The 21,787-nt window shown below is 34.7% G+C and overlaps 1 protein-coding gene and 1 non-coding gene across 4 annotated transcripts; one reads left to right on the top strand and one right to left on the bottom strand.

Moving 5' to 3' along the window:
• Window positions 1-1,042: 1,042 nt before the first annotated feature.
• Window positions 1,043-21,787, bottom strand: Cutc (cutC copper transporter). 3 transcript variants are annotated; one of them, XM_046450344.2, is made up of 9 exons: window positions 21,611-21,787; window positions 18,761-18,832; window positions 16,610-16,669; window positions 13,184-13,393; window positions 12,472-12,507; window positions 9,949-10,082; window positions 5,773-5,800; window positions 2,184-2,289; window positions 1,043-1,543 (listed from the first exon to the last, which is right to left on the bottom strand). In XM_046450344.2, the coding sequence occupies exons 1-9, from the start codon at window positions 21,669-21,671 to the stop codon at window positions 1,429-1,431; spliced, it is 822 nt and encodes a 273-aa protein (XP_046306300.1). In that variant the 5' UTR covers window positions 21,672-21,787; the 3' UTR covers window positions 1,043-1,428. The 3 variants fall into 3 exon arrangements, with proteins under 3 accessions (XP_046306300.1, XP_046306302.1, XP_046306303.1); XM_046450346.2 differs by having other exon boundaries at window positions 2,190-2,289; XM_046450347.2 differs by lacking the exon at window positions 21,611-21,787 and adding an exon at window positions 21,169-21,490.
• On the top strand, window positions 3,307-3,379 carry Trnal-caa (transfer RNA leucine (anticodon CAA)). The gene has a single exon. It is a non-coding gene; the product is annotated as a tRNA-Leu (tRNA).

Raw genomic sequence — 21,787 nt, 5'->3', positions numbered from 1 at the left:
TTTTGGCCTCTATCTTCAAAAGAGTAATAATATTGTTGAGAAGAAACTTACACATATGAAATCACCAGTAAATATTTTAAAACACAAATAAATTATAGAAAAATCATGCGTGATAGCGCATACCTGTAATTCTAACAACTTCAGAGGCTGAAGTAGGAGGATCTCGAATTTAAGGCCAACTTCAGCAACTTAGTGAGACCCTAAATAAAAAATAAAAAGGACTGGGGTGGTAAAGCATCCCTTGGCTTATTCCCCAGTATTGGGGGAAAAAAAAGAAAGAAATGAAAAATATAGATAGAGATTACCTTATTCTGCTTCTTGTTTTATATTCATAGTTAAGGGCACAAAGTTAGTGCTGGTTTCAATACTGGGTAACTGGTTTTAAGCTCTCAAAGTCTATTCCTAGAAAGCTACTTTAGGAGAAAAATAATATTTAACAAGTACTTTCTATGTGCCTCAAACTTTAGCATGTCATTTAATGAGAAAACATGTTTTAATTATTAATCCTAAATTTTAAAGTGAGGCAAAGTTCAAAAATTAAGTAACTTTCTCATTGTTAAACTAGGAGCTAGGATACGATCCCAGGAATATTGCCTAGAAGTATTGCTCTTTGTACCATATTCACATACCAGAAGCAGCTTAAAGCCGAAATCTTGGAAAGTTAGGAGCCTAATGTTCATGCCTCACAAGGAACATTAATTAATTGTTAAACTTGAGCAACTCACATCACCTTCACTAATCTGTATAAATAAAATAAAGATGACAAGGCCTGCTTTTGTCTCTGGGGAATCACACAATGAAGTCCAACTATATATTTGTATGTATATATAATACTGAGCCCAGTATCTTTTATACCTATTTCCCAAGTTTGGAATTTTTATACTGTCCATTTCACTTTGCACCCTTATCTTCTTGCTCCAAGGCAACATCTCCAGTGAGCACAAAATAAAAAGAGAGAATGACAGAAAAAGTAAAATGAAACACTATCTTCCCTTTCACATTTGGTACAGATTGTATTCAATTTAAGAATAAGAGACTGATATCATAATAGAATGAAATTTTTTAATTTTATAAATGAAAAGGCAAAATACTACAACTATCGAATTAACCCTGAAGCCATGCTGAATTCATATCTTGCAGATGAATTTTCTCAGTTCATCAACTAGTTCCATTGAGGATAGACTAAGCCTCTCTGTAAATGTAGTACAGAACAGATTTAATCATAATGATGGAAAAGGCTGGAAAGACTAAGCAAAGGAAGTGACTGTATCTGTTTCAATTTCTTTTTCTTCTTGGAAACATACTTCATGGCCATGTGAAACTTGACTAACTGTCCTAGACAAAGAAGGTTAAAACTTTGTCTCAGAGAATCGTAGATTATTCTTCTTTCTTCATACTGCAATATCCATGTCTCATGGAGAGGTCTGGCTAAACTAGGATATTCTTTGCAATAGCATTCAAAGTCCTTACTTTGGTCACATCTGTTACCTTTAGAGAATATTCTGAATTAGAAAGTGAGGCTCCCATGGCAACAGAGGAATTTCTGCAATAGAAATAATAATGGAACAGATAAGTTGTTCAGTCAGTACTCCAACTGGCACTTCACTTTTTGGTTATTTCATGATTCAGAAACAGGGGAAGGTAAGGACTCTGAACTACCATATTCCATAATAATAATTTTCATTAATTAATTACTTGAAACAACTAGTAGCTGAATCTAAAAAACAGTATACTTGATTTTATATCTGGAAATGTAAGTTTTAAGCTTCTTCCTTCTTTTACATGCATTTTCCCAAATTATAAATAGAAAGATTCCCCTAGTAAGTTATAGGAATCCTATATATTTAAAAAAATCACATAATAGCTTCAATTTCTTAATGGTAATATAATTTCAAAATAAATGAAAGAAGAGAGCAAAGGTGAGGGAAGAATGACTAAATGGCAATGGCTGGCAAGACTACCAAAGACTATAAAAAGGTTTAATATGTTCAAAAGATCCTGCTCATTTAAGACAGAACAAGAACCATTTTATAAATTTTTTAAACTGAAAAATGATGACAGTACTTATGTATTAATCACAACATAACATTCATTCATTGATCATGGCATCAACAAACGTTTTTCTATTTGGGAAGTAAAGATTAATCTCATCCCTTCTTGTATGAGTCCAAGAACATTTTTACCGAAACCTCATTCCTGAGTCTCTGGAAGTCCGAGCAGAACAGTGGAATTCTGTAGCACCAGAACCCTCAAGGATCCTTTGTAGATTTCTGTCTGTTATTCCACCACCTATTGAAAAGAACAAGTAATAGATTAAGAGAACAGAATCTTGCATAAAATTTAAAGAATAACAATGACTGCTTATTCTATTTGAAAATCCCATTCTGAAATTTCTCATTGATTCAAGAATTACTCTCTCCCTAAGCTAGAATGAAATTAAAAAGTAATGAAAGATGTATACTAGACTCTGGAGAATTGTTAGGGTTAGAGCCTATGTGATGAAATGACATATATCGGTTGGTTTATATGAAAAAGCTAGACATTATTGATATTAAGTTTAAAAAGACTACTCTGGGTCAAGGAAAAAATAATTCATTCCAGCCCTGCTCTTCCCTCAAACAAAATCAAATTAAAATGAAAGGTACGGATAGCTTTGAGAAAAAAGATACAAAAGCACAACCGGAGAGATGCGTCTAAAGAGAGAACCCATAAGATTTTCTCTCTGGCCAAGACTGAAAGCATATACTGTGACTTCATGGGAAATGTCAATAAGGCAAAGTTTTACACAGTTTATTCATCACAATATTAACTTTCTGTTTCATTTCACAGAAGAATCTGACTCCATTTTATTATGATTACATGTTTTGATAAACAATCTTTAAAATATTTATTTATAAAAGTCATATTCTGAATTGGTACCAATAATTGCAAATATGAAGTTAGCTTATTCATCTTTATATTCATGTCTTCTGATATAGCGAATGTATTCAATAAACATTTCAAAATGACATTAAAACTTGTACTTTGTACCTCAAGCTATTCAAGTTGCTGAAATAATCTGTTTTTATATTTATATACTCTTTCAAACTTGTTAACTGGGCTTTTTTGTTTTTTGTTTGTTTTTGGTTAGTGGTCTATTCATATTGCTGAACCCTAGGAATTAGCAAGAACACAGACTAAGAAGTCAGTTGTAAAGGAATACTGGCTTCACTTCTGTAGCTATTTGGAGTTGGGTGACCTTAAATAAATTATTTAAATCCACTTAGCCTCAACTTTTTCACCAACAAAAAAGGATAATACAGGGCTGGGAATATAGCTCAGTTGGTAAAGTGCTTGCCTCAAAAGCACAAGGCCCTGGGTTCGATCCCCAGTACCACCAAAAAAAAAAAAAAACCAAAAAAATCACAAGGAAGGATAATACTGCCTACCTCATGTGCTTGTAAGGATTAAAAGACAAATTATTTCCCTCTAACAAATAAAACTGAAACACAACCCTCAATACATTCTCCAACACATAGGCTAACAGAGCTTTACAGTTAAAAGAGACCTCAAAGAATAATTAGTTCAATATTCTCTTCCTTATAAATGAGAAAACCAGACCCTAAATATGTTGTAAGTTTCATTATATATGTCTTACTTATCTTTATATTTCCCAAGGATGAAAACTCATTAGGCTTTCGGATTGATTTATCTAAGAATTTTTTACATGCTGGTACTTATTTACATGAAATTCTGTGGGCTCCCCAAATAGAAGGATTACTTCATATTAATTCTATTTTCACATCTAATAATACATGTATAATTATAACTGACATAATTAATACTTCCTTAGTAAGGTTTGTTAATCTAATCACAAATATTTCTGTACCTAAGACTATCAATTTCTAGAATAAATAGTTGCTCATTTAACTCTATATCCCACATAATTCCTTGCACAAAGCAGATAACTTAATAATTACATATTCATCAAGCACTTGTGTAAAGAATTGTCTAAATCTGGTTATTAGTTGTCAAGGCTAAATACATTTAGCCTTAAACAGAAAAGCATCAGACAGACTCAGTAAGTTTCTTTAACATTCCCTGATTAGTCTATAAAGGGTCTCAATCTGACAGATCATGTATGCTTTCTATCTGCTTGTTTCAGGGACTTACTGCAAGTGAAAAACTTCCTACTAACTGTTAATATCTTTATCTGGCCTATTTTAAAACTTGCCCTTTATCTGGTTATGGTGATAACCCTGGTTAGTCTTGGCATTACTGCTAGTGAGAGTCTAGAGACTGAATGCTTTCTGATGTGATCAACTGTGAAGTACACTGAATCACCCATTATTCTTACCCAAATATTTAACCAGAATCTAATCAAGTCTTATGATTTAACTACCAGTTTATAGGGAATTTAGAAGCTACAAGAGCAAGCTTTAGCTTTGATATTGTTTACAGTATCAAAAATAAACAATTCAATAAATACAGAAAGTAGAACACTCTACAGGGTAAGTATCCACTTTTTAAAAGTCATTTTTTTAAGCTGGGCCTGGAAGTGCATGCCTGTAATCCCAGTGGCTTGGAACACTGAGACAGGATGATTAGGAGTTTAAAGCTAGCCTCAGCAATGACAAGATACTAAGCAACTCTGTGAGACCCTGTCTCTAAATAAAATACAAAAAAATAGGGCTGGGTATGTGGCTCAGTGGTTGAGTCCCCCTGAGTTCAATTCCAGTATCCTGCCCCCAACAAAGTCATATTTTTAAATAAGAAGAAAAGGAAAAACTTCTATATTAAAAGATACTATAGAAAACAACCAAATGTAATGCTTGTTCCTTGACCAGATCCGGGTTGCACATATCAGTTATAAAAACCATTTTGGGGAAAACTGGAGAAAGGCAAGTATGGACTGGGTATTAAATGTTGTTAAAGAATTAGTGTTCATTTTCATAGATGTATTATGTAATAATGAAATTGTGGTTATAGTAAATGGGTCTTTTATAGAGACGCATAAATAAAAAAATGTCATGATGTCTTTAAAATATCTCAGCGGACAGGAGGTATGGTTCAGTGGTAGCACTCTTGCCCAGAATAAGGCAGGCCCTGGGTTTGAGCTCCTGCACTAAGGGTAGTGGTAGTGGTGTTGGGATTAGTTCAGGATTAAAAAAAAAAGATGAGACAAATGTGGCAGAATAGTAAAATCTAGGAAATGACTGTGACTATTTATTATGTTATTTTCTGTTGTTTTTATTTTGAGAAAATAATAAAAGAAAAAATTAAAGAGCCTTTATATTTGTTTCATGCTGATTTTGGGTTGCTTATTCTAATTCTTTCAAAACTGCCTCATCTGTTCATTTCTAATGAGTCATTATGCACTTAATTGATTTTATGGTTATCATCAGGAGCAGATGCTCCAATTATTTTGTTTAAAACAAAATATTTTGATGATCAGAGACTTTTCAGGAATTGAGGAAGTAGTATTAGTCCAACTTGGTATACCTCACCAGGGATGAACATACGCATTCATAAAATTCTATATACTATAGAGAAGCAAACATGGGAGAAACCAGTCCTAATCTATTTCCTTATTTGCTCCTCAATGAGGTCATCCCTATTAGAATGTTCTCCTTCTCCTAAAGTTTTATTCCAGCACATATCTCCTAATCTTGAACATTTTAATCAAACTATTTATTCTTCTCTCTGAACATACTTTCAGATTTTCGTGCCCTTTTTGCTCTTCCTCCACTATAGTTTGGTGTTAGGCTAGTAGACAAAGAGATAAATAAATACCTGGCATTACCACAATCCTGCCTTTTGCCTGAAAAAAAGAAAAAAATAGATAAGTAAATTGTAATATCTTTCTCTTTTTTTGGAGGGGGTACTGGGAATTGAACTCAGGGGCACTCAACCACTACGCCACATTCCCAGCCCTATTTTGTATTTTATTTAGAGACAGGGTCTCACTCTCAGTTGCTTTGTGCCTCCCTGTTTCTGAAGCTGGCTTTGAATTCGTGATCCTCCTGCCTCAGCCTCTCGAGCCACTGGGATCACAGTTGTGTGCCACCATGCCCAGCTATATCTTTTTCTTAATTGTGATAATAAGGCAGTAAGAAGAGAAAGATGAGTCAAGTATATTATTTTTTTGGGGGGGAATTTTATTTATTTTTATTTTTTATTTGTTGTTTTTAGATATACATGACAGTTGAGTGTACTTTGACATACTATACATACATGAGATACAACCCATTACAATTTGATCCCATTCTTGTGGTTGAACATGGTATGAAGTATATTCATACTGGTAGTATATTCATATATGAGCATAGGAAAGTTATGTCCAACTCATTCTACTATCTTTCCTATTCCCATCCCCCCTCCCTTCCCTTCATTCCCCTTTGTCTAATCCAATGAACTTCTATACTTCCCTCCCAACCCTCCCTTGTTATGGGTTAGCATTCACATATCAGAGAGAATATTCAATCTTTGGTTTTTTGGGGACTGGCTTATTTCACCTAGCATATTTTCTAGTTCCATCCATTTACAGGCAAATGCCATAATTTCATTCTTCTTCATGTCTGAGTAATATTTCATTGTGTATATATACCACTTTTTTTTTTCTATCCATTCATCTGTTGAAGGGCACCCAGGTTGGTGCCATACTTTGTTATTGTGAACTGAGTTGCTATAAACATTGATGTGGCAGCATCACTGTTGTATGCTGATTTTAAGTCCTTTGGGTTTAAGCTGTCAAGTATATTATTTTTAAAAATAACTATTAATGTCTAATTGTCAAAAGATCTTCTCTTGGGGGAAGAATCTTGGAAAAGTAAGATGTCCAGCATAATAAGTTCTATCAAGAAAGATTATTTTATTGTATTACTTTATAAACTCATACTATTATGAACACAAAGAATAAGAGGTTCCAAAACAAATACTGAAAAATACACCACCTGAAGAAAAGCCTTACTGAAAAAAAAAAAAAAAACCTTATGCAATGGGATGAAAGTAGTTGAATTTAAACAAGATTTTATTAGAAAAGTAAACATAACATAATTTTACGTTACTGGGGGAAAATCCACTTAAATCCTGTATCAACTAAATTCTCTAGGTCCATTTAACTGAGACTATAGGAATTAATTTAATTGCTGATCATTCTGGAAAATAGGACCGAAATTATTATAAAACATTCATATCTCCCATCTTTTCTCCTAAGGGCCTATTTATCCTGCCATATAGTCACTTTTTCCACCATAAGAACATTCTCTTCCTCCTTTTTCACCTATTAAGATGGCTTATAATATAACCTCCAAATTCTAACCATCACTTTGAGTTATATTTCTTTGTTAACTTCCACATACACATAAGAATATATACACTTAGGTATGCAATCCAGATTCATTATTTCTCCTGCTAATCTGTATTTAATCAGTTTAATTTGCAAGCCCCTGGGAACTAAACACAAAAGAGTACAAGAATTTTTGCCTTCCTGACATGGAATAAAGTTCCTACTTTCCTCTTGCACATTTAAGGAAGACGAAAAACAGATAAATACATTTATGTACTAAAGTTTCAGGTAGCAGTAATTACAATAAGGGAAAAATAAAGCAAACTAATAAAATAGAGAGTAAACAGAAGGGGCTATTGCACAGAATTTAATAACTGTTAGAAAAAATCAAGTGGAAAAAAGATGTTTCATACTCTCAAATGTGCTAAAAGCAAATCATTCATAAAACATTTACTCTTTATAAAGCAAAAATAATTTGAAGAGGGAAAAAGTCACATTTACCTGTTTTTCCAAATGAAGACTTTCCAAAATAATGACAAATGATATTTTAAAGACATAAATTCTCTCACTTTTTTTTGTCTTCCATAAAAGATTATATGCCTAAGGCTATCACTATGATTTAACAATGTAACATACTTACTAAGGGTCAGACATTATGTTATTATCTGAAGCAATCCCTCATAACTATTCTGGGAGATGGGTGCTATTATAATACATCCTAATTTTGCAGATGAGGAAACAAATGTTTAGTATGGTTAGTTAATTTGACTCATATCATTGTTAATAAGTGACAAAACCAGGATGTAAACCTGTAAACCAGGATTGCAATCTTAAATACTATGGCTTAACCTGTATATTATACTGCTAGGTAGTAACTTCAAGAAGGAAAGTTAGTAATATGAAATATCTAACCCAGCTCCCTACCAACCAATGATTAACATCACACACACACACACACACACACACACACTTTGAAATGTAATATAGGATCATGACAATTATATATTATTATCTATTCTTAGTGAGTAACCTTTTAAAACTATTTTAAAATGCTTCACCCTTCCCCAATGCACCAAGGATTAAATATAAACACAATTTAATAAGGTTTTCAGAACTCTGGATATCATTCTTCTCTTCATCTTCAACGATTCGGTCACTCTTCAGCATCTTGAGTTATGCTTGCTTTTGTTTCCAGGACTTTGCATATATAATTTTTCCTGCATGAAACAATTCCTCCACTCCACCTACTTTAAAATGTCCTACTTTAAAATGAGTAAGACATTGCAGTTTGGATACCTTTTCTTCTGGGAAATTTCCCCTAATCACTGCCAACCTCCCTGCTGCAAAAAATCTGGAGTTAATTTATTTTCTCCAATGTGCTCACATAACACCTTTTGTTATAGGTCTCTATTAAAAAGTATCTGTGATCACTAGATTGTAAGAGCAGTGACTATAACACACACACACACTCACACACACACACACACACACACACACTTCGTGGTCACCACCACAGTACAAATAACCTGCATCTAATATATACTTAATAAATATCTGTAAAATCAGTATGTTCCAGAGTAGCAGAACCACACCAAATCCATAGATGAAATTTCTTGAAGTTATTTTTATGGCTATAGATAAGTAAAAATAATCAGATGTCTACACAGAAATGCTAAATAATATTATTAATAAAACTAGTAATAATAATGGAAACTAACATGTACTAAGAATTACTTACTATATGCTTTACTGTGCTAAGGATATTACATATATCTTTCTATCATAACAGTTACCCTATAAAGAAAGAATTAACCATGCATGGTGGTGCATGCCTATAATCCCAGTGGCTTGGGAGGCTGAGGCAGGAGAATTATGAGTTCAAAGCCAGCCTCAGCAACTTAGTGAGGCCCTAAGCAACTAGCAAGACCTTATTTCAAAATAAAAATAAAAAGGGCTGGGCATGTTGTTCAGTGGTTAAGCACCCCTGGGTTCAACCCCTGGTACAAAAAAATTAATTTTTTTCAATTTCACACATAAAGAAATGAGAATTTTAGGCTAGTAATCTACTCAATGTCATGCAGCAAACAAGTGTCAAACTTGAGTCTCAAATATAGAATTCTCTCATCTCAAAGTCTACACTCATTAACTTAGAATGCCTCTGGAATGGTGTCAGAAAAACAGAGACATACTTCAATTACAAAGGCATATCTGACTACTCTAAAAATGATGACAGTTCATCAGGAAAACTGGGACAAGAGAAAAATATATTTCTTCCTATATTGATAGATGGAGAAAAGTGAAAGAAGAACATAATTTTAGTTTTAGAATTTACTACAGATAATAATTATTTCATAAATTTATGGGATCCTCTGGTATACATGGGCTGGCAATGAAAAGATGTGGCTTAAAACTAGACAATGCTTATGGTACAGAAAAGATAAACTTTGCTACGGTTATCCAAGTTAAATCAGATCTATAGACACTGTCTACAATTTGATCTGAAGAAATTTGGTTATTAAGTCCACTTGTGAAAGAAATACGAATTACATAAATATATCACTGTCTGTTTGCTTTTTCCTGTACAGTAATCATAAGGTCGGTAATATTTAATTTCACATCCTGACAAAATGTTAGAAGTAACCACAATGGTCTTAGGAAGAAAGAAAAGAAATTGTCTGTACCTGATCTATGAGTCGCTTTATTAGAGGTAACCCTTCTAATGCTGAACTGTCACATCCACTGGTCAGTACTCGTTCAAATCCCAAGGATAAGAGAGTCTCTAGAGCTGCCATTGGATCATGAACCATGTCAAAAGCTGAAAGAAATAAAATTAATTTGAATTTTAAACACGTATTTTCAAATAAGGTGTTATTTAAAACACGGTACACATATGGTGGTATGCTGGACCTAACTAATTCAGGCTTTCAAAAGCCAACTATCAAATATTCAGGAATTTTGCATATCAGATCGTTAGTCCACTGGCATCTTGAAATTACCCAAGTACTCAAACCACAGAAATCAGAAAATACAAATTAGAGCTTTTTTTCCCAAAGAGCCAATTTACCAACATACAGGCAATATGCATGACCATTTTACTAGGATACATTTTAATAGGTATATTTACTTATATGCAGAAGTGAAAAGTTTCAATTTTCAATAATTACAAACTTTTTTCTTAACAAATTTACTTAAGATTTTATTTAAGAAAGTTATTAAATGAATTTGCACAGGTAAGCATTCAGATATGGTAAAATTGTTAAGTGCAATAGATAAGTGACCGAATAAGGACAGTTGCTTTCAACAGATTATATGAAGTTTCAAGTCCGTCCTTCCTTCCTTCCTTCCTTCCTTCCTTCCTTCCTTCCTTCCTTCCTTCCTTCCTTCCTCCCTCCCTCCCTCCTTCCTTCTCCTCTTTCTCTCTCTCTCCCTCTGTCTCTCTCTCTTTCTCTCTGTTTTTAAGTACTAGAGATTGAATCTAGAGGCACTGAATCTAGAGGCACTTAACTACTAAGTCATATCCCCAGCCATTTTTATGTTTTATTTTGAAACCGGGTCTAGCTAAGTTGCTTAGGGCCTCACTAAATTGCTGAGGCTGGCCTCGAACTTGTAATCCTCCTGCCTCAGCTTCCCCACTTGCTGGAATTATAAGTTTGTGTCATCTTGCCTGCCCAATACCATTCTGCTTTCTAAGAAACCTCTCTCCTCAGAACCCTCTGAGAGGAAAATGACCTAGAAACCTCAAAACAGAAAAGCTACTTCAGCAAAATCTAACTAGAAAGATTTTCTTCTTTTGGTGGCAGCACTTTCTCACCTATGATTATACTCTCATAGTCTTATTAAATAAATGAATGAAAAAATGTAGAATGAGTGGGAAAGAATGTGGAATAGAGGAAAATGTAAAATTTACATAAATCTTTGAAAATATTACTGGATAAAAGAAAAAGTCACTGTCTTAGTTTAAGAGCAGAAAAATATATGTGACTAGTTTACTTTCTAAATTATTTGGCACGTCAAAATTTTAAATATATATTTTTTCAGATGAATGTCCACTAATTTAAAATGCTTTTCATGTATTAATAACTTTTTATTATGTGTGTTAGCCTCAAGGTGAAGATTTTTAAACACCCTAACATCTTTAAGTTATTGCTAGTTTAGAAGAAGAATTGCTATAACATCAAGTCAAAGAAAACAGTTTTCTCATAGTGTTATACATTTCAAAAAGAAACAAGAATAACAAATACACTTTATACTTAATTTCTATAAATGGATACAGATCCTGATATTCACTTTAAGCCTAATCTCTGAACATTTACTTAAAAGGAAAAAAAGCACTGAAAAACTTCTCAAATATATCAGGTAAAAATATAAATTTAGTTTTTTTTTCTTTGATTAAAGGCTTTTTTTCCCATGTGCAAGGGCAGTGCCCTCTAAGGCAAAAGTGACCCTTATATTTCCATTTCACCAACATTTAGCCAAAGTACACTGGAATTATAATCACCTGAATTTTAAATAGAAAGCATTTTTTTAAATGATGCAGACAAGATATTTAACATGAAAAGTAATTTCATATATCTTACTGGACATCTGTTTGTTGACCATTTAGCACCTATTTCTTCTTTCCTCTTTCCAAAAAATATCTAATTCTTCTTCATATATTCACCCTCTTTCCCCACATGAATTCTCTAGAAAGTTGACCTCACCCATAGCTTCATTTTTTCTGGTTTAAGCCAGATGGTACATTTTATTTCACTGGCTAACAGTGATTTATTCTTTTTAGGACTGCACATAACCTAAGATAATCTAATTAAAATGAATCTCAGAATTGTTACCCAGATGAATACATGCCCTTGTAGGTAATAATTACTATCTCCCTCTTCTCTATTATATTCTACAACTACCTTCTTTGTTTTTTTAGTTGTCAATAGACCTTTATTTTATGTATTTATATGTGGTGCTGAGAATCGAACCCAGTGCCTCACAAATGCTAGGTAAGTGCTCTACCACTGAGCTACATACCTACTTTTAACAATTTTTATAATTGGGCCTTGAAATTATGTAGACATTGTATATCTATAAATTTACAACTTTTCATTCTAAGATCTGAGTAACACTGTAGAACTGTGATCCATAAAAAGGTTGTAGCTTCTGGTGAAGTTAGAAAACTGACACTATTCAACAGAGCTTATAAAATGGAAACTACTCACCTCGGTGGAAAGTAACTGGCAGAGGACGGCAAATAGCTATAAAAAGAAAGTCACATAACAAGATGAATAGAAAAGGTCATCATTGATTACTATAGGATTCTCCATGTAAGGTTGTAAGGTGAAAATTTTTTGTACTTTCTTCTCCTAAGAAGTAAGAGATAGTGAACTCAATGATAATAAGATGGTAGCCTTCAAATTAAAAATCCTAATTTTCTAATAAATTCTTGTTTTATATAAAATATAATCATCTACAACTCAAAGGCACCAAATAAAACTGCATGATTTGGCAACTATAAGAATAGCATTATATCTATTATTTGCCCCTCTAAAGATTCTTCAAGAAATAATGTTGGCTAAGCAGCATAGTAGTTTGCTTCTATTCTCTCCAACTTTCTCTATCCTCATTGAATGCAATAACTTCTGAAGGTTTTGTTGCGGTGGTTAAGAAACTAACAGTGAATATCACTTAAACCTTATGAGAACAAGACCAGAACCAGACCTACAGCAACTGAGGAAAATTAGCTGGGTTTTGTCACAGATACTCTTCACTATCTCCACCATAAACATCTAAATAAGTACTGTTAAATTAGGTGGGTTAGTATAAGTGCCTGCAAGTATGACTGAAAAGTCAGTTTTGTGATATTTTTCTGCATCAGGAACATAAATACAACAATCAGTAGAGATTTATTCCTCTCATTATACAAATTCTTACCCACAAGGGACATGCACAACTCTTTGTCAACGTGTCCATCTTCAGTCAATGCCCCAAATACCAAACCATCAGCACCATAAAGCTTGGCAAGTCGAATGTCAGCCTTCATCACCTCAATCTCACGATCTGAATATAAAAAATCACCTCCTCGTGGCCGAATCATCACAAAAACTGGGATCTGGACACTCTGTTTCACTACTTGAAGGACACCTATAAAAACAGAAAGCAGACTAAAATTCAAACATGAGCTTAAAAGCTCTAGGTAGAGCCAGGCACTGTAGTGCATGCCTGTTAATCCTAGCAACTCAGAAGGCTGAGGCAGAAAGATTCCATGTCTGAGGTCAGCCTCATCAATTTAGTGAGGTCCTAAGCCACTTGGTGAGATTCAGTCTTAAAATAAAAAGTTAAAAGGACTGGGAATATAGCTCAGTGGTAAAGCGCCTCTGGGTTCAACTCCCTATACAGAGAGACAGAGAAGAAAAAAAGCTCTAGGTAGTCAATAAAATAGTATTGGTCAAGTACATCTGTTCTTGTGTATTATTTCTGAAAGAAAAGGAAGAATTGACTGAGTATATAGAAAGGTCTTGCCCTCAATAGTACAGTGGGCCACAATAAACTCTAGAGTGATCACTGCTCTAGAATTGCCTAACAGACCTTAACAAGACCTAGAAGTTCCAAACTGTTTCCAAATAAACTATCTGTTCAAAAATATTTATAGGAACATTCAAATTCCCAATAACAAACAAAGTAAAATTCATAATGTATTTCATTCAATAAAAAATGACCAGGCAAGAAAATAAGACAGATCACTAAATGATAAATTAATCAAATGAAACCAATCTGATATAGATGTTAAAGTTTGCAGCCTTATTACAGGTCTTATAACTCTATTCCATATGTTCAAAAAAGTTAAGAGGAGACATGGGAGATACAAAAACAGACTAGATTTATTCTCCTTCCTTTAATAATAAAAAACAGACAAAATATTTAAAACAACAGTTTGTAAGACACTAGACATCAAACAACAAAAGATGATGATCTCTGAAAGAAAACAAGTGAGGTGAGCTCTATGATTGACCCAGTTTAATGCCTCAGTTTCAAGGCCTCAGCTCATGGAGGAGGAGCCTAGGTGGAGCCTAGAATATTAAATTTCTAGAGATGAAAAAACTACAGTGCATGAGATGAACAATATACTAGGCAAGATTAACAGCAGATTAAATATTGCAAAAGATAAGTAAATTCAAAAACAAAACTATAGGAACTGTGTAAAATGAAATACAGAAAGGAGATATATATATATATATATATAAAGGATAGCTCATCAGAGAGTTATGGGACAACTTCAAAGTACATACTTACATAAGTATAACTGAAGTCTATGAAGGAGGGAGTGGAGGATTAAAAGTACAAATGTATAGGTCCAAGAAACATGAAAAAAATACAATCTAGTACATCATAATCAAACTGTTCAAAATTAGGAATAAAGAAAACATTTTAAAAGCAATTTAAGAGATACATTATATAAAGAAAAATGAAGATATGGATATAGATTTCTTATCAGAAACAACACAAGCAGCCAGGCCTGGTGGTGCACTCCTATAATCCCAGTGGCATGGGAGGCTGAGACAGGAGGATTGCGAGTTCAAAGCCAGCTTCAGCAAAGTCAAGGCACTTAACAACTCAGTGAGACCTTATCTCTAAATAAAAAATACAAAAATGGGGCTGGGAATGTGGATCAGTGGTTAAGTGCCCCTGAGTTCTATCTCCAGTACCAAAAGAAAAGAAAAGAAATAACACAAGAAGACAAAGAAAAAAAAATCTTCAAAGAACAGAAAGAAATAAAGACCCTGTCAACCTAGAATTCTACACCCAGCAAAAATATTTTTCAAAAATAAAGTAAAGCTGTGTACAGTGGCACTTGCCTATAATCTCAGTGATTTAAGAGTCTAAGGCAGGAGGATCTTAAGTTCAAGGCAGCCTCTGCACTGAGACCCTGTCTCAAAATGAAAAATAAAAAGGGCTATGGATGTAGCTCAGAAATAAAGTGTCCCTGGCTTCAATCACTAGTACAAAGAATAAATAAACAAACGAGAAAGAATTCTTTGTAATCCCAACAACTCAGGAGTCAGATGCAGGAGGATTGCTTTATTACTTTTATATCTTTAAAAGATAATTTTTTCAAATTTTTTCAAACAAAAAAATACAGCATGAGGTTTTTGATAAACATAAGTAAAATGTATGAAAACAACAGGACAAAAGACAGGAAGGAAGAAACAAAGACAAAAGTCAATATATTCAGGGTGCCAATATAGAAAGATTTTTTTAAAAATCTGATTTTTTTTTTTTTTTGAGAGAGAGAGAGAATTTTTTTTTTTTTTTTTTCAGTTTTCGGCAGACACAATATCTTTGTTTGTATGTGGTGCTGAGAATCGAACCCGGGCCGCAAGCATGCCAGGCGAGTGCGCTACCGCTTGAGCCACATCCCAGCCCCAAAAAGTCTGATCTTTGATGCTACTGCAGAATAGCTGAATTGGTATTAACAGCAACTACCAACCTTCCAACTTTCTGATGTTTGAGAAAAAATTTTTTAATCAAATCTTTTTTTGTTTGTTTTAGTTGTAGATGGACAGAATATCTTTATTTATTTTCATGTGATGCTGAGGATTGAACTCAGTGCCTCACATGTGCTAAGCAAGTGCTCTACCACTGAGCTCCAACTCCAGCCCCTAATCAAATCTTTGATAGTGTTATTTACAATCATAAACATTTCTAACTAGTACAATATTCACAACATAGTTAACATGACATTAGTAAAAGACTCCAGTGAAACTGATAAATAGTTGCCTCTAGGCTTTATAAATTCCTGTGTGAAAGAATTGGGTTATGAAGTACTCTATATGCACAAATGAGTATATCACAATGCATTCCAATTTCATTCATAACTATAATTTACCAATTAAAAATAAATGAATAGAAGGAAAACTAACAGCCAGGTGTCATGGTGCATGCCTGTAATTCCAATGATTTGGGAGGCTGAGGCAGGAGTATTGAAAGTTGGAGGCCAGCCTCTACAACTTAGTAAGACCCTAAGGAACTTAGTAAGACCCTAAGGAACTTAGCAAGACCCTGTCTCAAAATAAAAAATTAAAAAGAGCTGGAGATGTGGCAGTGGTTAACTGACCCTGAGTTCAATCCCCAGTACCAAAAAAAGGAAGGAAGACCAAGAAAGTAGAGGAAGGGAATCAGAAGGAGGGAGGAGGAGAGGGAAGGTGGAAGTCCTGGACACTGAAATGGAGCAAACTATGCATATGTGCTTATGAATGTCGAAATGAACTCCACTATTATGCATAACTATAATGCACTAATAAAAACATTTTTTTAAAAAAAGCTTCCTACAAGAAGTTTGGTGAAAAACAAGACACTTACCCATGCTGGGTGTGGTTCCGCCCTCCAATAAACCAGAACATAATTCAATCCGACCAGCACCTGTGATAAAAAAGCATTGCTCAACAAAGTTTTCTTAAAGCTCTTATTAAATAGCAAACTGTTTACAACATTTATTCCCAAATATAGAAGAGTCTAGAAACTGTCTATGAGGAATCAAATTATAGACTAAAACTCTATTTTTAATCTCAACTGTATTGTGCAACCCAGCTGTGTTATGATGGTAAAATTTAAGAGTTATTCAAGCTAGTTCTCTTAAAATTTTAAATTTTAGGGTTGCCATGCCCAGGGAAATGACTTAGAATAAAGATATTACCAGACCATAGTAAAATGTTGGCTCTTTGTTGATAATACCATAATCTTTTCCAAAACAATCTATTATTTTAAGCTTTAAAAAACAGTTATGCTAACCCAATGATTCAAATGTATGAATTGCCAAAATCATTGTAATGTCATGTGTAGATAATTAAAAAAAAAAGTTATGCTGGGTATAGTGAAAACTATAATAAAGAACTGAAAAAAAAAAAAAAAACAAAAAGAGTCCTTCTCAGGAGGCTAAGGCAGGAGGATAGCAAGTTTGAAGTCAGCCTCAGCAACTCTGTGAGACCTTCAGCAACTTAGCAAGACCCTGTCTCAAAAAAAAAAAAAAAAAGTTAGAAGGGGATGTTGTTCAGTAGTAGAGACTTCCTGGGTTTATCACCAGTCTCCATCTCCCCACCCCCAAAGAGTCCTTATCTTCTAGAGATATATTCTTAAATATTCAAGGATGAAATTACATGATATATAGGGTTTTCTTCAAAATAATCTGCGGTTGGGAGAAGTTCAGCAGGTATACAGATCAAGGGTCAACAAACCATGACTTGCAGGCCAAAGGCCAATAGCTTATTTTTGTTATTCTTAGCCTGAAGAGCAAAGAATGTTTTATGGGTTTTAAAAAATAATACCTTTATTAACATGTAATCTACATGCCATATAATCAACACACCTAAGGGGTATACAATTCAGAGTTTTGCAACCATCACAATGAATTTTAAGACACTTTCAACATCCTCCTAAATAACCCCCACCCTTTAACAGTCATCTCACCTTCTCCCCAAGCCTTTCAGCACTAGGCAATCATTCATCTATTATCTGTATCCATAAATTGCCTATTCTGGACATTTCTTATGATTGGAAATTGTACAATGTGGTATTTTGTGATTGGTTTCTTTCACTCAAAATGTTTCAAGATTCATCTGTTATAGCATATATCAGTACTTTATTGCTTTTTATTGCCAAGCCAAGAAGTTTTTACATTTTCAAAAATAATTTTACATTATTTTTTAGAATTTAACCTTTATTTGTTTTTATGTGGTGCTGAGGATCAAACTCAGGGCCTCACTAGTGCTAGGCAAGCACTCTATCACTAAGCCACAACCCCCCACCCCCGGCAAAGGATTTATTTTTTTTTAAAGAGTAAGTTATAAAGACCAAATGTGGCCAGCAAAGCTGAAAATATGTACTATGTGGCTCTTTACCAAAAAAGTTTGCTGATCCCCGATATATTGAAAGAAGAGTGGCCATGTGTTAAAAATGATTGAAGTAATGGATACACAGGATTCATTATTCTACTCTACTCTTGTAATATATGTTTGAAATTTTTCCATAATAAAAAATTTAAAAATTGTTCTGATTCTGAGATAATGGAAATGTCTGTGCTTCCTATTTAAACAAGTTCAGAGTACAAAAGAAACCTTGGATAAAAATAAATAATGTTTCTCAAACCATCTTAATTTTTTTCCCCCAGTGTTAGGTTTGAACCCAGGGCCTCATATATGCTAAGCAAATGATCTACCATTGAGCTACTCCCCAGACCCTTGTGAAAGCATCTTTAAACCAAAAGTTTGAAGTTTTAGATAAGTTCAATAAAATGTCAATGAATAAACATTACTGTGGACATCTGTCTCAAAATGTGACCTGCTTGAAAAGGAGCGAAACTAGATTATAATTTTCCAGTAGGTTTTCTAGTTTGTTGTTTTCAAGAGGATTATCAGCCCTTGGAGATCACAAGGGCTTCTGAGATCAGTTTACAGGATTTATTTTCAGACTCTTAAAAGGGTTGCCAACTGTTATTCATACTCTAATTTTTCTTACCTCCTCTTTCTGCATTCACAGCTGACTCTACTGAATCAACACACACTTCCATGAGAAATCCATTTGTTGCTCCTAAAATTCATGGAGAACAGAAATTCATGAGGATACTGTCCATGTGGACCAATCCCCCACAAATATTTTATTTATTTTTTAAAACTTTCCTTGATTTTATTTATTTTATGTGGTGCCGAGGAGCAAATCCAGTCCCTCACACATGCAAGGCCAGTCAGTGTTCTACCAATGAGCCACAACCCCAGCCCAAAACTTTAAATATTTTTAAAAGTATTTTATTTTTCTGACAATGGTAGGGAAATAGATAAGTACACTAGGGCCTATGAATACAGTAAAATTCCATGTTTATTATTAAATTGATATCTCTAGACTGTGAAATACATTCAGAGTCATCTGCATAAGAAATCATACTAAGGAAAATATATGCTGAATCTAAATTAACTTCCTAAGACAGATTTCATCATTATACCCCAGCTCAGATTCTTATAATGCTCTCAATGTCTATAAAATGTTTAAACATCTTTATAAGGAAAATATGTTTAAAAGTGGGAATGGACTTCAAATCCTGATCCCACCATCTATTTATTGTGTTATCCCTGACAAGTTAACCAAGTTTCCCATAAAACAGGGTAGGCTTTAGTACCTACCCTACAGTAGTGAATATCGGGAAACAATTTACATAAAAGGGCATTCAAAAAATATTCACCACCACAAATAAACTACACATTATTTCCTCTTTATGCCTGCAGTCCCCTCCAATCTCCACCCTTGGTACTGCTTATGCCATCTCTTTAGCCCACAAAATCCTTTTAGCTTCATCTTTAAATGACACAAGTTTCCAAGGCATTTATTATATTTGTCACATTTCCATGACTTTTTTCTCTCTCCCAAAGTAAGGAAATACATCTTTAACTCACATAACTTTGTGTGTTACACATTCCTCTTATTTATCTATTTTTGGTACTAGGGTTTAAACCCAGGGGTGCTTTACCACTGAGCTACATCCCTAGTCCTTTTTTTTTGAGACAGTGTTGCTGAGGTGCTGAGGCTAGCCTTGAACTTGGGTTCCTCCTGCCTCAGACTCTAGAGTTGCTAGGATTACAGGCATATACCTACATTCCTCTTTAAAAGACTAATTACAATTATATTTTACCTCTTCTTTATGCAGATAAGTATCTGATCACTCTTAGTTGACCTAAAGTTCCTAAGGTTTTTATGTAAGAAATCTTTGTCATCACTGACAACAAATATATGCTACACAACAATCCCTCAAATATTTATTAAAATAACTAACACATTCATAGAAAGTCACATATTGATACTAAAAATATGATACAAACAGAGTTTTGAGTTTTTCCTGTAGGTTAAGCATATAATTTATTTTTAAATTAAAATATTGAATGCATACTTCATACAAAGATGTCTGGAATAATGTTCACTACATACTGGTAATGGTTACCACTGGGTGGTAAGATTTGAAATTCTTTTTACTTTTCTATGATGCTTACATTTTTCTACCCAATGTTTTTATAATAAAAAATAAAACAATTTTACTTTGAAAAGCAAACAAAACAAAAATCTATCATCAGCTAACATCACATTTCAACTGTATCATTTATTTAAAAGACTATGAGTCCCTAACTGTGAAAGAGTTAAGTGTTGATCTATTCTCTTAATCAACAACATTGCTTCAACTCCCTAAGTCTCCTAATGGCTACCACATTATTGTCACACAGATGGAACTGGACAATGCTGCAGTATTACCATTAGCCTCACACTAGAAATGACCCTGCCAGGGAGGGTGGAGATGCACACAAAAGGCTATGACAGCAGGTAGAGTAAGGGAGGTGTACTAAGCAACAGTTATTTGTACAGATCAAAGGAAAAGATACTTGTTTGAAGCAGTAGTGCTCAAAATGAGGTAGTTCAGGACCTCTGAAATTCTTTTGATTTGTGGAATTAAAATCATTTTTTATAATATTAAGACTTTAGTTGCCTTTTTCACTCACTCTTACAAGTGAAGTTTTCAGGGGGATACTTGACACATCAGATTGAATGCAAAAATAGGTATGAGAATCAAATTGTCTTCCATGAAGTCGAGTTAATATTTATAAAAGAGTTTTGAAAAATCTGTAACATAGTCACTTTCTATACTTTAAGAATATTTATTTTTCATAAAAGTTACGTTTCCATGTAACGGGTTTATTATAGTTATTTTCTAATTAGTCTGTCGTTTTTAAAATGTTTTAATTTCCAGTATGATCGAAATCGACAGCTATAACCCATATAGAGCTCCTTGGAGGTTTCTAATAATTTTTAGGATAAGGGAATCCTGAGACGACAAAAAAAAAAAAAAAGGAGATAGAACCAAGAATTCACGGAGTAGGAGAAGGCACCTGGAAAATCCTGCAGAGCCCGCTCGGTTAGCCAGCCCTGGCGCGGAGGGAGAACTAGGGACTTGCGGCCACTGCCACCTGGCAGCAGTGACTCTGGGAACAAACGGCACGGCCGCTGTGGCAGCTACAAGCTGCTGAGCGGCCACCACAGATGAGGCCTGGTCCGCTCTCCATGGGCTCTCACGGCGATGGTGAGGGGGAACTGGGTGACGAACGGCTGGGACGAGCTAACCAACTCGCATTACTGTCGCACGACGGAGCGTGGTGGCGCCGGGATTCGAACCCACAGGGGCGGCTCCAGCACCAGCTCACGTTTCCACACCCTTAAAGCCGTAAGGCTAGGACACGCCGCGCCAGGGACTGGGGAAACGCCTCCGGGAGAAATCGTGACAGGCCAGGCCCCCAACCGGCCGACCGCCCCCAGCCCCGCCACCTTCCGCACCCGCCTTCCCCGACGCTGTCCACGCTGGTTTCCGCTCGGAGGACGCCCCCTGCCTCTTCATGTTCTACTCGTTTCTCCCCCGGGTGCCTTCGGTTTCCACTCCGAGCCGGGGTTGCCGCGCGCGCGCGACCGGATAAGCGCGTCCTCCACGGCGGCGCGCGCCGTGCGCGTCCCCGA

Source organism: Marmota monax, unplaced genomic scaffold (assembly GCF_021218885.2).
Source record: "Marmota monax isolate L192 unplaced genomic scaffold, Marmota_monax_Labrador192_F-V1.1 WCK01_AAM20220418_F8-fsc00004, whole genome shotgun sequence".
In the NCBI taxonomy this organism is placed as follows: domain Eukaryota; kingdom Metazoa; phylum Chordata; class Mammalia; order Rodentia; family Sciuridae; genus Marmota; species Marmota monax.
Note: the sequence above shows the minus strand (reverse complement) of the source record. Positions and strands in the feature narration are given on the sequence as shown.